Below are 15,029 nucleotides of genomic sequence, written 5' to 3'. Positions count from 1 at the left end.
TTACAGTCAGTGGTGTCAGGAATGACTGGGTTTACATATACTGTATATACAGCATTATGATGCCCAACTATCAGCATTGTCTGATTCTAAAGTAACTGTGTAAACAAAATGGACATAACTGAGGGTCTTGAAAGTGATACTACACTCTAATTAGAAATAGGATTCATTTATTACACTGTGGATTGCATGAGCACTGCTGCTTGTTCAGGAGTTCACAGTATGAGCTAATGGACAGATGCTGTTTAAAGAAGAAGCTGGCAGTCACAATGATGAACACTCTCACTTATTCACTCATTTTCTACCGCTTATCCGAACTACCTCGGGTCACGGGGAGCCTGTGCCTATCTCAGGCGTCATCGGGCATCAAGGCAGGATACACCCTGGACGGAGTGCCAACCCATCGCAGGGCACACACACACTCTCATTCACTCACGCAATCACACACTACAGACAATTTTCCAGAGATGCCAATCAACCTACCATGCATGTCTTTGGACCGGGGGAGGAAACCGGAGTACCCGGAGGAAAACCCCTGAGGCACAGGGAGAACATGCAAACTTCACACACACAAGGTGGAGGCGGGAATCGAACTCCCATCCCTGGAGGTGTGAGGCGAACATGCTAACCACTAAGCCACCGTGCCCCCCAATGATGAACACATTACAGTTATTTTATTTTATTATAATACTATTATAACACTCAGCAACTGCAAGTTTAAAATACAGAAGAATTACACATTTCATGTTCTAGATTAGTCATACATTATGTACTACTTTGGGTAACTTTTGTGGTTTGGGACGCAGCCTTTTTACTGCAAAGAGGAAAATTGCAATATTTTACATCCTTTATCTTTAAGTAGTACAATTTATAATGACTGGTTGTAACAATTTTCTCTCTGCATTTGAAATTTTACTTGATTTTGTGACTGTGTGGAATTATTTTTGTTCCTATGTTTGTCTTCAGTCGCACATTGCGCCGGTGGAACCGTGGCATTCGGAGAAACTGTCGAAAAGCTGTGAAATCGGTGACATTCTATTGGCTGGTGTTGATTCTGGTGTTTCTCAACACGGCCCTGAGCGCATCAGAGCACTATAACCAACCAGACTGGCTCACTGAAGTGCAGGGTGTGTATAAGACTCACTGTTAGCCTTTTAAAAGCCTTTTACTTATTTCATTATTATTAGAATAGCTCACCTTAATACATTTGTTTAGGAAGTAAGTAGTAAGCAAATAATAAAGCTAAGAAGATATGTACATTTTGAAAAAGCCATAAATTAGGACAAAATTATTTGTAAGTATTGATTTACTTTTTTCTCTACCAGAGGCAGCAAAATAACCCGTTTACTCAAGCCAAAGGATTAAATTTAAATATATTAATAATTCATTTTTATATTAGTGGCACTAATGTGTTAAAAAGAAAACTTGTTTTTTATCGAGCAAATTTTTTGAACAAAAAACTAATAACAGGTTTTGATCTTATCCTGAATTATTGCTTTATAGCATGAATATCTCTAACTGTTGGGTCTTAAAATGTATTTATTTATTATTTACCCCTGTATGTGGTTTCATATCAAATTCATAATACCCATTTGTTCTTTTCATGTTATTTGCAGAAATTGCCAACAAGGTGCTTCTGTCCCTTTTCACATTTGAGATGTTGCTGAAGATGTACAGTCTGGGGCTGCAGGCTTACTTTGTAGCTTTCTTCAATCGTTTTGACTGTTTTGTGGTGTGTGGAGGAATCCTGGAGACTGTGCTGGTGGAGATGGAGATCATGCCACCTCTTGGCATTTCTGTACTGCGCTGCGTTCGGTTGCTTAGGATCTTCAAAGTCACGCGGTATGCAGGCTACATTCAGGAAAGGACGCAAAATATCAATTCCCCGTATCAAATATCAAATCAGCTCAGAAATAATCTTTAAATGGTAGAAGAAGCATTACATCGAACACCCGCTGTACCAGTTAACACTATTGAAGTTGCAGCTGTCACTGGCAATAACAAAATGAATTCATCTTTCTTCAGTAGCTCAGAGAAACAGATAAAAATACATTGAGTTATACACTTGAACTTTCTAGCACATTTATATTTGTATGCAAAAGATTTATTTTATTGTCTTTGATTATATTTGTATGTGATGATAATGTACTGTTATGTGTCACATTTTTGTATAAAAAACCTGTTGATGCATCATAGCCAGAATTGTATTTCATTAGGCTGCATCAAAACAAAATATAAAATTAATGAATATTTCATTATTTTAATATAGTGTTTAATAAAGCTCTGATTAATTAGGAACAAACAGAAAAACATTAGCTATTATCTGTATGGGGAAACGTAGGAAAAATTGTAGAGAACTGAAAAAATCAATGAAAAAATCTGATTCCAAAACAAATATTTTTAATCCATTCCATAACAAATTATATTTTAACCGTTTAAAATAGAATTGTTTTTTTAATTGGTGTGCTGATCTCTTGACACCCCACAGCCATTGGACAGCTCTTTCCAATCTGGTAGCATCTCTACTAAACTCTATGAAGTCCATTGCATCTTTGCTGCTGTTGCTTTTCCTCTTCCTCATAATCTTCGCTCTGCTGGGGATGCAGCTGTTTGGTGGCAAGTTCAACTTTGATGAAACACAGACAAAAAGAAGCACCTTCGATGCTTTTCCCCAGGCCCTTCTTACCTGCTTTCAGGTCAGACTAACTCATGAGAATATAGTTTTTGTCATATATTAGTATATTTAATAAAACAATAATCTTATGCACATGTTGCTGAGGGTGATGGATTAGACAGCTGTCTTCTTAAGACTTTATTTCGATGCTCAGATCCTAACGGGTGAGGACTGGAACATGGTGATGTACGATGGAATTATGGCATACGGAGGCCCTGTGTTTCCTGGTATGATTGTGTGTCTGTATTTTGTCATTCTCTTCATCTGTGGTAACTGTATCCTTTCACACTGAACTATACAGAGCCATGAGTATTGAAGCCATATATATTTACAGCTAACATGTGGGTGTTCACTTCTCTGGTCATATTGTGGCCTTAACTAACTTTTCTCAGACATCCTACTGAATGTTTTCTTGGCCATTGCTGTGGACAACTTAGCAGGGGCAGATGGAGATGACAAAAAAAAGGAGTAAAACATTTTTGGACTACTTTTTATAGTATTACTATATATTGTATTGTTACATATTTGTTATCTGGTATTGTTTCTGGTACAAACAATACAAAATGTAGTGCAGTACACAGGACAGAATAAACGAGGATGAGTTTTGTAGCTTGTCTTAGCCTTAGATGCTTGATGTATTGTTCACTTGGCTGATCAAAACTATACTTAATCTCGCCAGTTGAACTCATTGATATTCTGCTTCAATGTGTGTACTGTATGTACGTTTGCTCAAACAGGAAACAAACCACTGAACATGAGTGAGCTTGTCAGTGAATTAAAAAATAAAGGTTGGTGATATCAGTCTGTCTAGTTAGGAAGTGAAATCAGTGACAACAGGTGCACTGGGGAGGCAAAAGCAAGACAACCCCTGAAAAGGGAATGGTTTTGTAGATGATGGCTACAGCCAGTTGCTTTCTCCCTATCCTTCCTGGTTGATTTGTCTGTAGTTTTGTGTTTTGTTAGGGTCCTTGTCACTGTTTGTAGCATGAGGCAGTAGCTACAACCCAGTCAGGTTGTACAGGTAGTCCAGCTTCATCAGGCTGGCACATCCATACGTGCTGTCGCAAGAAGGTTTTGTTCCTTCTCCCAGCACAGTTTAGAGCATGGAGGAGATACTGGGACATGGGCCATCATACAAGGAGAACTGGACAGAGTTCACAGTCCATCATCGTGGAGCTTGATTGGTATATATGTGAAACTATTTCAGGGACCAAAATATATTAGACAAACATGATTAAAACAGCATTTTGCACTTGGTGGCAAATCCATGCTTAGTTGTTTCCATGTCTTTTGAAATTGCTTCTTCTCACTTTGTACTTTCTGCCTGTAGTTTAAAAAAAAAACAATTCAGTGAATTCATTTGCACTTGTAGCCTCTTGCATTTTAGATAACTGTATTAAAACAGTCTGTTGCCACAGTCATGTGAAAGAAAAAATTGCAGCATGCTGGCCAGCAGGTCATCTGATTTACATTTTAAGGAAGACGTTGTAGGCCAGTTAAAATCTTCCAGGCCATATGTCTGCAAGCCACATTTGACCCCGGTGCCAGACAGCCCTTTCTCTAGAAGCTTGGCTGGTAAAACTGTATCTTGGTTGTTGCTCCTATAATGTCAGCCCCACTGAGTGAAATGACTAGGTGATATCAAGTGTTGTGAAGGTAGTGGATTTTACTTAATGTCTATTGATTGTCCATTCTCTCTCTCTCTCTCTCTCTCTCTCTCAGCCATGTGTGTCATTTGTTTTCATTTCTTACAGAGAAAAGAAACAGGGAGAGGGAGGCGAGATAGAGGAGGAGAATACAGACGCTAAGGTTTATTCGGAGCATTTTATCATTTTATTTATTATAACGGGTTAATGGGAGTAATCATGTCTATACTGAGGATTTGTTACTTGTTTTCTTCATCCAGATTGACTTGGATGAGTATGAGGAAGAGGAGGAGCAAGATGAAGGAGATGGTGAAGGTAAACTATAATAGTAAAATACTGACCAATATACTGTAGTTGAATATAGTAATGTTCTTCAAACTTTTTAGCATATGTTGCTTTTTTTTTCATAGAACCTTTTATTCATTTCTGTTTTTCTCTGCCTCAAAAGAAGGAGGGACTCAGCTGAATGTGGCTGATTTTGCTCCTCCAAAAGAAAAAGTTGTGCCAATTCCAGAAGGCAGTGCTTTCTTCTGCCTCAGCAAGACCAATCCGTAAGCCTGAGAAACATGCGCTCACAAACAAAAACACATGCAACTAAGGCACCAACAGCTATGTGATACATTATGTCATGATTTTGGACCCTCACCCTGTTCCTCTCTCTCTCTCTCTCTCTCTCTCTCTCTCTCTCTCTCTCTCTCTCTCTCTCTCTCTCTCTCTCTCTCTCTCTCTCTCTCTCTCTCTCTCTAGAATAAGAGTAGGCTGTCATACTGTGATCAATCATCACATCTTTACTAACCTGATCCTGGTATTCATCATCCTCAGTAGTATCTCTCTGGCCGCCGAAGACCCCATCAGAGCACACTCCTTCAGAAATAATGTGAGTTACACACACTCTCTCTCTCTCTCTCTCTCTCTCTCTCTCTCTCTCTCTCTCACACACTCTGTCATAGTATATAATAGGTTAGATGGTGCTCTCTCTGGTTGGTTGGTGCTCTGTTTGTACATACATGACTTAGATCATTTTTTTGTAGCTGATATTGGAACAATATTATTCCAAGCACTTGGTAAATATTAGAATGAATTTTCTAATCTTTGATATTGGAATGTAATAGTAAAGGAGTTGTGTTGTCATGATGATCTGGTTGCTTTTACTAACTGTGTCTGGTTTAGTATGAGTCTGTTCTTGTTTTTGAATAGGCTGTGGAAAAATCCCACATGTAGCATACAGTATGTATGATCTCATTTTAAAGGAAACCTATTCTTTACCTTTTTAATTAAGCATTATTAACAGTGTAGTTAGAGAGTAGCCTGGACTCAGAGTGGTCCTTTTAGATCTTTAGGCTCATTGTGCTGCAATTCTGACTATAAATTAACTTCACGTGATGTGAACTTCTGACACTGTTAAACATGCATAAAGAATTATGAACTTACTTCTTGGGTTATTTACAGAAATATGGAGAAAAATCAGCATTAAACAAGCAGTCAAAATACTTATTTTTATGTAAGGATGGAATACACGTGAGTTCATAAATAACCATTAGGCATGCAAAAACATTTTCTTCTTATTAAAAACCAAACAAAACAAAATAGTTCTTAGAGGAATTAATACAAATCTGTGTAAATGCACTCAGTGGCCTTGTTGGAGTCAAGTGCTCAAACACACACATTACACACACACTGCAGATGTCCTGATTGGCATGTTAGATGTTACTCTTCATGCCAGCTGAGGAAGTGTTTTCCTGCACCATGCAATCAGTCACCTCTGAGCTCATCAGACGGAGAGGAATGCCATGTACCATGGCTTAGTTACAGACACGTCATGTCCACATCTGTCTGTGTTTTACTGTCTGTCTCTGTGTCTCTCAGTCTTCTGAATTGTTTTGGTCTGTTTGATTTGATCAGGTCCTGGGCTATGCTGATTATGCTTTCACCTCCATATTCACAGTAGAAATTCTTCTCAAGGTACCAATTCATCTCTTTAAAAATCTGGCACTTCCTAAGCAAGAAAAAAAAAAATACACATTGTAGTAAATCACATTATATTTAAAATGCTCAAAATTTTTCTTTCTTCCATTTTCCCTGCAGATGACGGTCTATGGGGCGTTTTTGCATAAGGGCTCTTTCTGTAGGAACTGGTTTAATCTGTTGGATCTTCTGGTTGTCAGTGTGTCTTTGGTTTCCTTCTTCCTACAGTGAGTCTAACACACTCAACTTCATGGAACGTCATTAAACTTCATTTAAATGTTTGATGTCTAGTATTATTTAAATGCATGTATTTTCTCTGGGGGCACGGTGGCTTAGTGGTTAGCACGTTCGCCCCACACCTCCAGGGTTGGGGGTTCGATTCCCGCCTCTGCCTTGTGTGTGTGGAGTTTGCATGTTCTCCCCGTGCCTCGGGGGTTTCCTCCGGGTACTCCGGTTTCCTCCCCCGGTCCAAAAACATGCATGGTAGGTTGATTGGCATCTCTGGAAAATTGTCCGTAGTGTGTGATTACGTGAGTGAATGAGAGTGTGTGTGTGCCCTGCGATGGGTTGGCACTCCGTCCAGGGTGTATCCTGCCTTGATGCCCGATGACGCCTGAGATAGGCACAGGCTCCCCGTGACCCGAGGTACTTCAGATAAGCGGTAGAAAATGAGTGAGAGAGAGTGTATTTTCTCTCATTCTCTGCTGATGTGTTGCATTTTGTTAAAGTACATGACAAGGAGATGTTCTGAGTCTAAGTGGATGTATGGAGGCCTCTGGTGGACAAAGAGAACAATTGAATGAATGTGATTGTAATGTAATGTTACAGTGGAACATGATTTAAATTACATTTTTGCATTTAACAGCTTTTAAAACGAATGGTATGGGTGCATGGATGAACTGAACGACTGTGGGATATTTCAATGATTAATTTCATACCTTCTTGTTCCTATATTACACTTCTCTCTCTCTCTCTCTCTCTCTCTCTCTCTCTCTCTCTCTCTCTCTCTCTCTCTCACTCTCTCTCTCTCACACACACACATCTCTCTTTCCATCGCTCTTCTTCCATCTCAGTTCAAGTGCTATCTCCGTAGTGAAGATCCTGAGAGTGCTGCGAGTACTCAGACCTCTCCGAGCCATCAACAGAGCCAAAGGTCTAAAGGTACCACGGTGTATGTGTATGTTTACCTGTTTAATGCACGTATATAGTGCAGAACTTTCTAATCCATGTGTTTCTTCAGCATGTGGTCCAGTGTGTGTTCGTGGCTATACGGACCATTGGGAATATTATGATTGTTACTGCTCTGCTTCAGTTCATGTTTGCATGCATCGGTGTTCAACTCTTTAAGGTATTTGATAATTCACTACTTTTGTCTCTGTATGTCTTCTCTGTGACACCAGTCATACAGGCAGCATGTTTCAGTTTTGTTGGTTATATTGTTAACCCCATGCACTGTTTAAATCTACTTGCGTGATCATGAAATACATTCTTGAGCCACCTTCTCTTAAGTTCTTACCTATGAAAACAGGCATCATTTTATTTAATCACACTATTTCCAGCAGCACTGAAATGACAGTCTGAGTTTTCTGTGTTTATTATGTATACCAGGCTTCCTTCGCACATTCATGCATCATTAATGTGACTTGATGCATTTTGTCAAGTTGGCATAGAAGCGGTTATATCAATTCTTTTCACATTTACTTAATTTTGTTTGTTTAGTGCGTATAGCATTAGATTAATACCTTTGGATATAGATCGATTTAGATTCCTGATGGTCAGGCCAGAGGCAAAAGTGGCAATAAAATACTCAATATGAGGAAGAATCCTCGAGGGGAAATTGTCTGTAAAGGGAGCGCATCCTCTTCTGGGTGTGAATGTAAATGCAGTGTATACAGAGATTTAGAGAAATGGAAATCAGTACTAAGTGTGTTATAAAGGGTTTTACAGTATATAGAGTGCCACGGTGCAACATTTAAGTTTAACACAAGGTTCAGCATCTTATATTTTCTATACAAATGCATCATAAGAGATTGATTTAATTTAAACTCAAAGAACTGTAACATTATAGAAAACCAGTATATCCCATCATACTTAAACTTTTATTATTTTCTCAGTGAAGCTCTACATCCTTTTCACAGCATCCGATTTTCACATGGCTTTGACTATAATTTGAACATTATGAATAATGTTTTTCTGGCATTACTTTAATGGCGTAGATGTGCTCTCAGCTGTGTTTGAAGATTTTGGATGGTAGTCTTCCTTCATTAACACCATCTTTACACCTGCGCCCACAGACAGACACTGTAAATACTGTATAGATAGAAACATTTATTTAGACAACAGTCTGATATATTGGCCACTAATTTTACAATGTACAAGTGTATTTCTATAAAGGATGACATAGATTAATAAAGTAAAAAGAAATCGAGAGTTAAAACAGTCTGAGTCCTTGTGTTAGAGGAAGTTGAGCTCATTAGAATGAAATATTGTGTCTCATATTGCAGGGTAAATTTTATCGCTGCACAGACGAGGCAAAGCACACACCCGAGCAGTGCAAGTGAGTGATTTAAATGCTATGCTAATCTTGAATTTATCTATGTGGACTTTATGAAATGTCATTATGCTTTTATTGAGTTTTGCTGTCAAAGTGAGTATGTGTGTGTGACATAGAGGCACGTTCGTGATCTATAAAGATGGTGATGTGAATCACCCCTTCGTGCGGCAGCGTATTTGGCACAACAGTGAGTTTAACTTTGACAACGTGCTGATGGGAATGATGGCCCTGTTCACTGTGTCCACCTTCGAAGGCTGGCCTGCGTAAGTCACCTGCTCATGGTGTTACATCGCAGTTCAAAAGTAACTGTCCCTATTGCCTTGCTTTATAAATGCTCTCTTTTGTCCCTTCCCTCTTGTGTCCCAGGCTCCTCTACAAGGCTATCGATGCCAACTCAGAGAACCACGGCCCCATCTACAACTCTCATGTGGAAATCTCAGTCTTCTTTATTGTTTACATCATCATCATTGCCTTCTTCATGATGAACATCTTCGTAGGTTTCGTGATCATCACTTTCCGGGAACAGGGAGAGGCAGAGTTTAAGAACTGTGAGCTGGACAAGAACCAGGTTAGAACTGGAATATTTTTCAGCATATTCTGCATCGCAACTATGTTTTTCAAAGGCTGTTTCTATCTTTCATATTTATACAGAGACAATGTGTGGAATATGCTCTGAAAGCACAGCCACTGAAGCTGTACATCCCAAAGAACCCAGTGCAGCATAAATTTTGGTTAATGATCAACTCCACAGGATTTGAGTACATCATGTTTGTGTTGATTCTCCTCAACACAGTCACTTTGGCTGTTCAGGTAAACCACAGGACTTTTAATGAGTCATGTGTAGTTGTTAATCTCTACATCTTCATATAACACATAAATAAAAATAACTTCAATAATTGTGATTAATTGTAATTAAATTAAGTTATTTTGTTTAGCCAATTACAGATTATTTATTTACTTATTTTATTTAGTCAATTAACACGTTCATTTTGGTCAGATTCGTTTCTATCTTAGTTATTTTAATTTGTGTATATTATTTAAGGTTAGATATAAATAAAGGGTCATTTATAAAAAATAAATAAAGGGTTTTAAATATCTCATTGTACAATTTTAGACATAATTCTTTAAAGGTATGTCTCAGCTGTCTATAAAATGCTCTATATTGTTATGCCTTCCCAGCATTATGAGCAGTCTAAACTCTTCAGCTATGTCATGGACATCCTCAACATGGTCTTTACAGGCCTCTTTACTGTGGAGATGATTGTCAAGTTGTTAGCCCTCAGACTCAAGGTTTATTTTCTAATCTATCATGTTTATTTAACTTCACACCATGACCTTTATCAATCATACTTGTCTTTCTGATATGTCAATCTGTAACTGAAGTTTGTCTTGGCTGCAGCATTATTTTACTGATGCTTGGAACTCCTTTGATGCTCTGATTGTGGTCGGGAGTGTGGTGGACATCGTGGTGACAGAGTTTAGTGTGAGTCTCCCAGCTCATTCTGGTTAAATAAATGATGAAGGAGTATAAACTATAGTGCATCGTGATATGAGAAATCATCCACACCAGGCATGTGAAACTCATTTTACAGTACAATGTAAAATGTCTTATGGCAAGTGGAATGAAAACATACACTTCTCCCAAGAAATAATACAATTTTAATGCATGATGTGAAGGCAAAAAAAACAAAAAAACAATAGCTATTTCACTCTATATGAAACCGTAAATGTATGTTACTATGGTTACATGGCAGAACATTAATTTAGAATGGTGATTAAACTGACCGGAACTGGCTGTGTATTCAATATCATTTTCCAACCAATCAGATTACAATATTCAGACATACTATGGTATAAGTAAGATACTATCCGCATCTTTATTTCTGCAAGTAGATTTCTTTATACCAGGTTAGTGGGGTTAGTGGCCTGAACCTTATCATTAAGCAGGTTGTGAATTTAACTGTGTCTAGTTCTGATTACACTTTTCCACAGAGTTCAGAGGACAGTTCCCGGGTGTCAATCACCTTCTTCCGTCTGTTCCGTGTAATGCGATTGGTTAAGCTGCTTAGCAAAGGGGAGGGCATTCGCACACTTCTCTGGACTTTTGTGAAATCTCTCCAGGTCAGACAACATCACATACATACACAACTCATCTCTGATTATTACCACAATTTTTTTGTAAGTAATATATTTTGTTCTACTTGTCCCCAAGGCCTTGCCTTATGTAGCTCTACTTATTGCCATGATCTTCTTTATCTACGCTGTGATTGGTATGCAGGTGGGTGGGGCAAAGATAACAAATTCAGAGTAGTCTTACTAGATGTATACTTGAGTTAATAAACAATTTATAGCTAGACATAAACCTACTGCTCTGTCTGTATTTCAGGGGCACAAATGCTTATCTGATGGTCTTTCTCTCGTAGACATTTGGGAAGATTGCCTTGCAGGCCTACACGCCAATCAACCGTAATAATAACTTCCAGACGTTTCCCCAGGCAGTGTTGTTGCTATTCAGGTGAGTGAGTGTGAATACAGAGCAGTCAGATTTGAATAAGACATCTTTAAATTCTTTTTTTTCTTTTTGACATTTTTGTTAAAACTGAAAATTTTTGAAAATATGTAAAGTACATGTAATATATATATATATATATATATATATATATATATATATATATATATATATATATATATATATATACTTTACATATTTTCTAAAATTTTCAGTTTTAACAAAAATGTCAAAAAAAAAAAGAATATATATATATATATATATATAAGAATATATATATATCTTATAAATTAATATATTACATATAATATAAGAAATGTACATTCCATTGTCCATTTTACAAGTTAGCACTCCACTTCTGTGTGTGTGTTTGTGTGTGTGTGTAGGTGTGCTACAGGTGAAGCGTGGCAGGAGATCATGTTGGCCTGTCTTCCAGGAAAGCGCTGTGATGCAGAGTCAGATTTTGAGCCTGGAGAGGAATTCACATGTGGCAGCAATTTTGCAATTGTTTACTTCATTAGCTTCTTCATGCTCTGCGCTTTCTTGGTAACACAAAGATCTTTTATCATTTTTGTTTTAAATTCTTAAAAATGGGTTTGTTATGTAAAAACCACAAATACTTGGGTACAACATTATGGCTCTACTAGTAAATGAGGCAGTTTTAAGCATCATATTATTACTGTTATTTACACTGGAGACCTAATGAAGTGCTCATTTAATTTGTGTGTTCTATAGTGGCGACCTTTGGACTTTTCCAGCCACTATTCCTAGAAAAACTGCACATTAGAAACTGTTCAATCTTATGTGATCATAGGATTGAACAGTACATCGTCTAACTGAGGATTGGAGTCAGTTTAAAGAATATTAAATGATCTTCCAGAGAAGATTGGAGACATTTTTCTATAAAATGGCAGACATGGTGTTCCCATAAATGTGCGACTTCATTCTGCTGCTCCCATCATAAGTTCCAGCAACAATAACAGTGAGCTTTCTCCAGAAACAGCCAAACAAGCTAATACCATGACACTACCATCACCATGTTTCACAGATGATTGTGTATGTATTGGAGCATGAACATATCCTTCTTTCTCCACACTTTAGCCTTTAATCTCTTTGGTAGAGGTTAATTTTGTTTCCCAAATGTTTGTGTCTCTTTGTTAATCTCAATCTGGCCTTCTGTTTTTTTACTGCTGAGGAGTGGAGTCTAGATTTCTTCTCATAAATTCTATATGATCTGTTATCCCATATGCATCTTTTGATCTAAAACCCAAATGTCTTCAATGAATAGCAAAAGACAAAGGAATTGGCCTTACTGTCCCAATACATTTGGGTGGCGATGTATATTATGATACATATCGTGTAACATCACAATATGTGACATGATGACATGAAATGATAATGCCTTATGAAATCATCAATAGAGTCCCAGATAATTGGTTGCATGCTCAGTGTACCTAATAAACTGGCAAATCAGTAAGTAAGATCTTTGGATGTGCCATAGATCGTCTCTTTTTATCGACAATTTTCTACTTTTCAGATTATTAATTTGTTTGTTGCTGTCATCATGGACAATTTTGACTACTTGACACGTGATTGGTCAATTCTGGGGCCACATCATCTTGACGAGTTCAAAAGGATTTGGTCAGAGTATGATCCAGAAGCCAAGTAAGATCAACTTCTATGTCCTTTAAGAGTCATGTGTGCAGTGTGTGTGTAAGAGTCATGTGTTTGTGTGTGTGTGTGTGTATGTGTGTGTGTGTGTGTGTGTGTGTGTGTGTGTGTGTGTGTGTGTGTGTGTGTGTGTGTGTGTGTGTGTGAAAATATTTGTCTATGTTAATGCAGGGGTCGCATAAAACACTTGGATGTGGTGGCACTGCTTAGGAGGATCCAACCTCCCCTGGGATTTGGAAAACTTTGTCCCCACCGTGTGGCTTGCAAGGTACCGCACACACACTCGCACGTATACACACACACTCACAGATACACACAATGCACAGATATACAATGTGCACAGTGTTGTACTTTTCATCTTCTCTGATTTAAACATAATAATATTCTCTAACAAAAAAGATTGTATGTTGTACTTTGTTAGCTTCTTTATATTTTTTTATCTATAAAAAGGCTTTCCCATTCATTTTAGATTTCATATAAAACCTCTTCAGATAGCTAGAACTGTTAGTGATCTGTTGAGGAATTAAGGAAGTCTTCTTTCCAAACGTGTTTCAGACATACACATATTCACAGCATATAAATAATTCCACATATATCACAGTACTGTATAAATAAAGTGATGTGTGTCAGCTATCAGTGTCACATACTCGATCATGCTACACTCTTTACACTCTTTAATCTTTCTCTAATAGAGACTGGTTGCTATGAACATGCCCCTGAACTCGGATGGCACAGTGACCTTCAATGCAACTTTGTTTGCCCTAGTCAGAACTGCCCTGAAGATTAAAACTGAAGGTTAGTACCACAGTCTCAGTAATACCTTTATCTTTTATTAAAATTATTTTTAAATAGAAAAGCGTTTAGTCCTATTAAATGTCCCAATGTTGCGATAAAGCTGCTATATTTGGTGCCTTTAAAGACACAAAAAAAAAAAAACAACCTGGTCACACATACATAAGATTCAGAGATGGATTTGTGTTTGGTATTAAAGAAGTTACATTAAAAGTCTCTTGATCATGTTTAACTAAATAACCCCACATGAACGGGTTTGGACATTTAGATCATGTTGTGCTCAAGAAGATCATGTCATATAAATCGACACATTGCTGGGCTTGGGTAAGATCTTTTTAATGACATCACTTTAACCAGCCAGGTTTACATTGAGCCAAATCTGGATCAACACACAACACACACTGCTTTGTCCTCAGGTCACCCAGACCAGGAGAATGTGGAGCTGAGGATCATTATAAAGAAGATCTGGAAACGCACAAAACCCAAAATCCTTGATGAGGTTATTCCTCCTCCTGCTGGTGAGAAGAAATGCTGTGATTTTGCATTGTGTTTAAATGCTGCTTTGAGGAATTTGATTCCATAATAGTACTCTGAAGACTTTTTCTGATTTTGTGAAATCTTTTTTCTTCCTTTTATTTTTATGCTGTTTTAATTTTGTAACCTTTTATAGGCATGGTTTCATATTTGAATGCCTTTGGTATGCTGTGAATGCTTTAAACGAGCTGAACTAAATTTAAATGAATTGAAAAACGTTCTAGTGCTTTGGATGTGCTAAAGTGGATTACCCAAATTTTTGCTAGGCCTTTTCCTTTCATTAACTATTAACTAACTTACATCATTCATTCATCTGTCCTTGCATAATTTATTCCATATTCACTTTTGGTATGTTAATTTTTCCTTTTGCTTTTATTCACTCTGTTTGTCACTGTGTGTTTTATAGAGGAAGAGGTGACTGTGGGGAAGTTTTATGCCACATTCCTAATTCAGGACTACTTCAGAAAGTTCAGAAAGAGAAAGGAGAAAGTGGGTCTGGGAGACCCAGACCCCCAAAAGCCATCAGCTCTACAGGTACATGCCTAACCTGTTCTTCTCCTTGGAGATTATTTCACCCTGACATACTTTTAAGCACTAATGGTGATACATATAAAACCTCAGAAAAATGCTTTGTTTGTTTTGCCATGAATGTCCAGAATAGTCTCACATGTTTTGCCTTGATTAGTA

General features: G+C 37.7%; 1 protein-coding gene across 3 annotated transcripts in view; it reads left to right on the top strand.

Annotated features, from left to right (window-relative positions):
* Positions 1–15,029, top strand: part of cacna1fb (calcium channel, voltage-dependent, L type, alpha 1F subunit) — a 44,630-nt gene that overhangs the window by 20,399 nt on the left and 9,202 nt on the right. For all 3 annotated transcript variants that reach the window (XM_060880913.1, XM_060880912.1, XM_060880910.1), the window contains exons 13-40: positions 964–1,124; positions 1,614–1,839; positions 2,486–2,693; positions 2,826–2,946; positions 3,064–3,139; positions 4,426–4,480; positions 4,578–4,632; positions 4,766–4,868; positions 5,065–5,194; positions 6,220–6,279; positions 6,403–6,509; positions 7,356–7,443; positions 7,523–7,630; positions 8,787–8,839; positions 8,953–9,099; positions 9,203–9,404; positions 9,488–9,646; positions 10,016–10,126; positions 10,236–10,319; positions 10,829–10,957; positions 11,049–11,114; positions 11,260–11,351; positions 11,732–11,891; positions 12,883–13,010; positions 13,188–13,284; positions 13,709–13,811; positions 14,225–14,326; positions 14,749–14,876. In XM_060880913.1, the coding sequence (XP_060736896.1) occupies positions 964–1,124; positions 1,614–1,839; positions 2,486–2,693; positions 2,826–2,946; positions 3,064–3,139; positions 4,426–4,480; positions 4,578–4,632; positions 4,766–4,868; positions 5,065–5,194; positions 6,220–6,279; positions 6,403–6,509; positions 7,356–7,443; positions 7,523–7,630; positions 8,787–8,839; positions 8,953–9,099; positions 9,203–9,404; positions 9,488–9,646; positions 10,016–10,126; positions 10,236–10,319; positions 10,829–10,957; positions 11,049–11,114; positions 11,260–11,351; positions 11,732–11,891; positions 12,883–13,010; positions 13,188–13,284; positions 13,709–13,811; positions 14,225–14,326; positions 14,749–14,876 (3,259 nt within the window). The remainder of the gene's footprint in view (positions 1–963; positions 1,125–1,613; positions 1,840–2,485; positions 2,694–2,825; positions 2,947–3,063; positions 3,140–4,425; positions 4,481–4,577; positions 4,633–4,765; positions 4,869–5,064; positions 5,195–6,219; positions 6,280–6,402; positions 6,510–7,355; positions 7,444–7,522; positions 7,631–8,786; positions 8,840–8,952; positions 9,100–9,202; positions 9,405–9,487; positions 9,647–10,015; positions 10,127–10,235; positions 10,320–10,828; positions 10,958–11,048; positions 11,115–11,259; positions 11,352–11,731; positions 11,892–12,882; positions 13,011–13,187; positions 13,285–13,708; positions 13,812–14,224; positions 14,327–14,748; positions 14,877–15,029) is intronic.

The sequence above is a fragment of the Tachysurus vachellii genome, chromosome 11 (genome assembly GCF_030014155.1).
Source record: "Tachysurus vachellii isolate PV-2020 chromosome 11, HZAU_Pvac_v1, whole genome shotgun sequence".
Classification (NCBI taxonomy): Eukaryota; Metazoa; Chordata; class Actinopteri; order Siluriformes; family Bagridae; genus Tachysurus; species Tachysurus vachellii.
The sequence above is the reverse complement of the archived record's forward strand: the minus strand, read 5'-3'. Positions and strand labels throughout refer to the sequence as shown.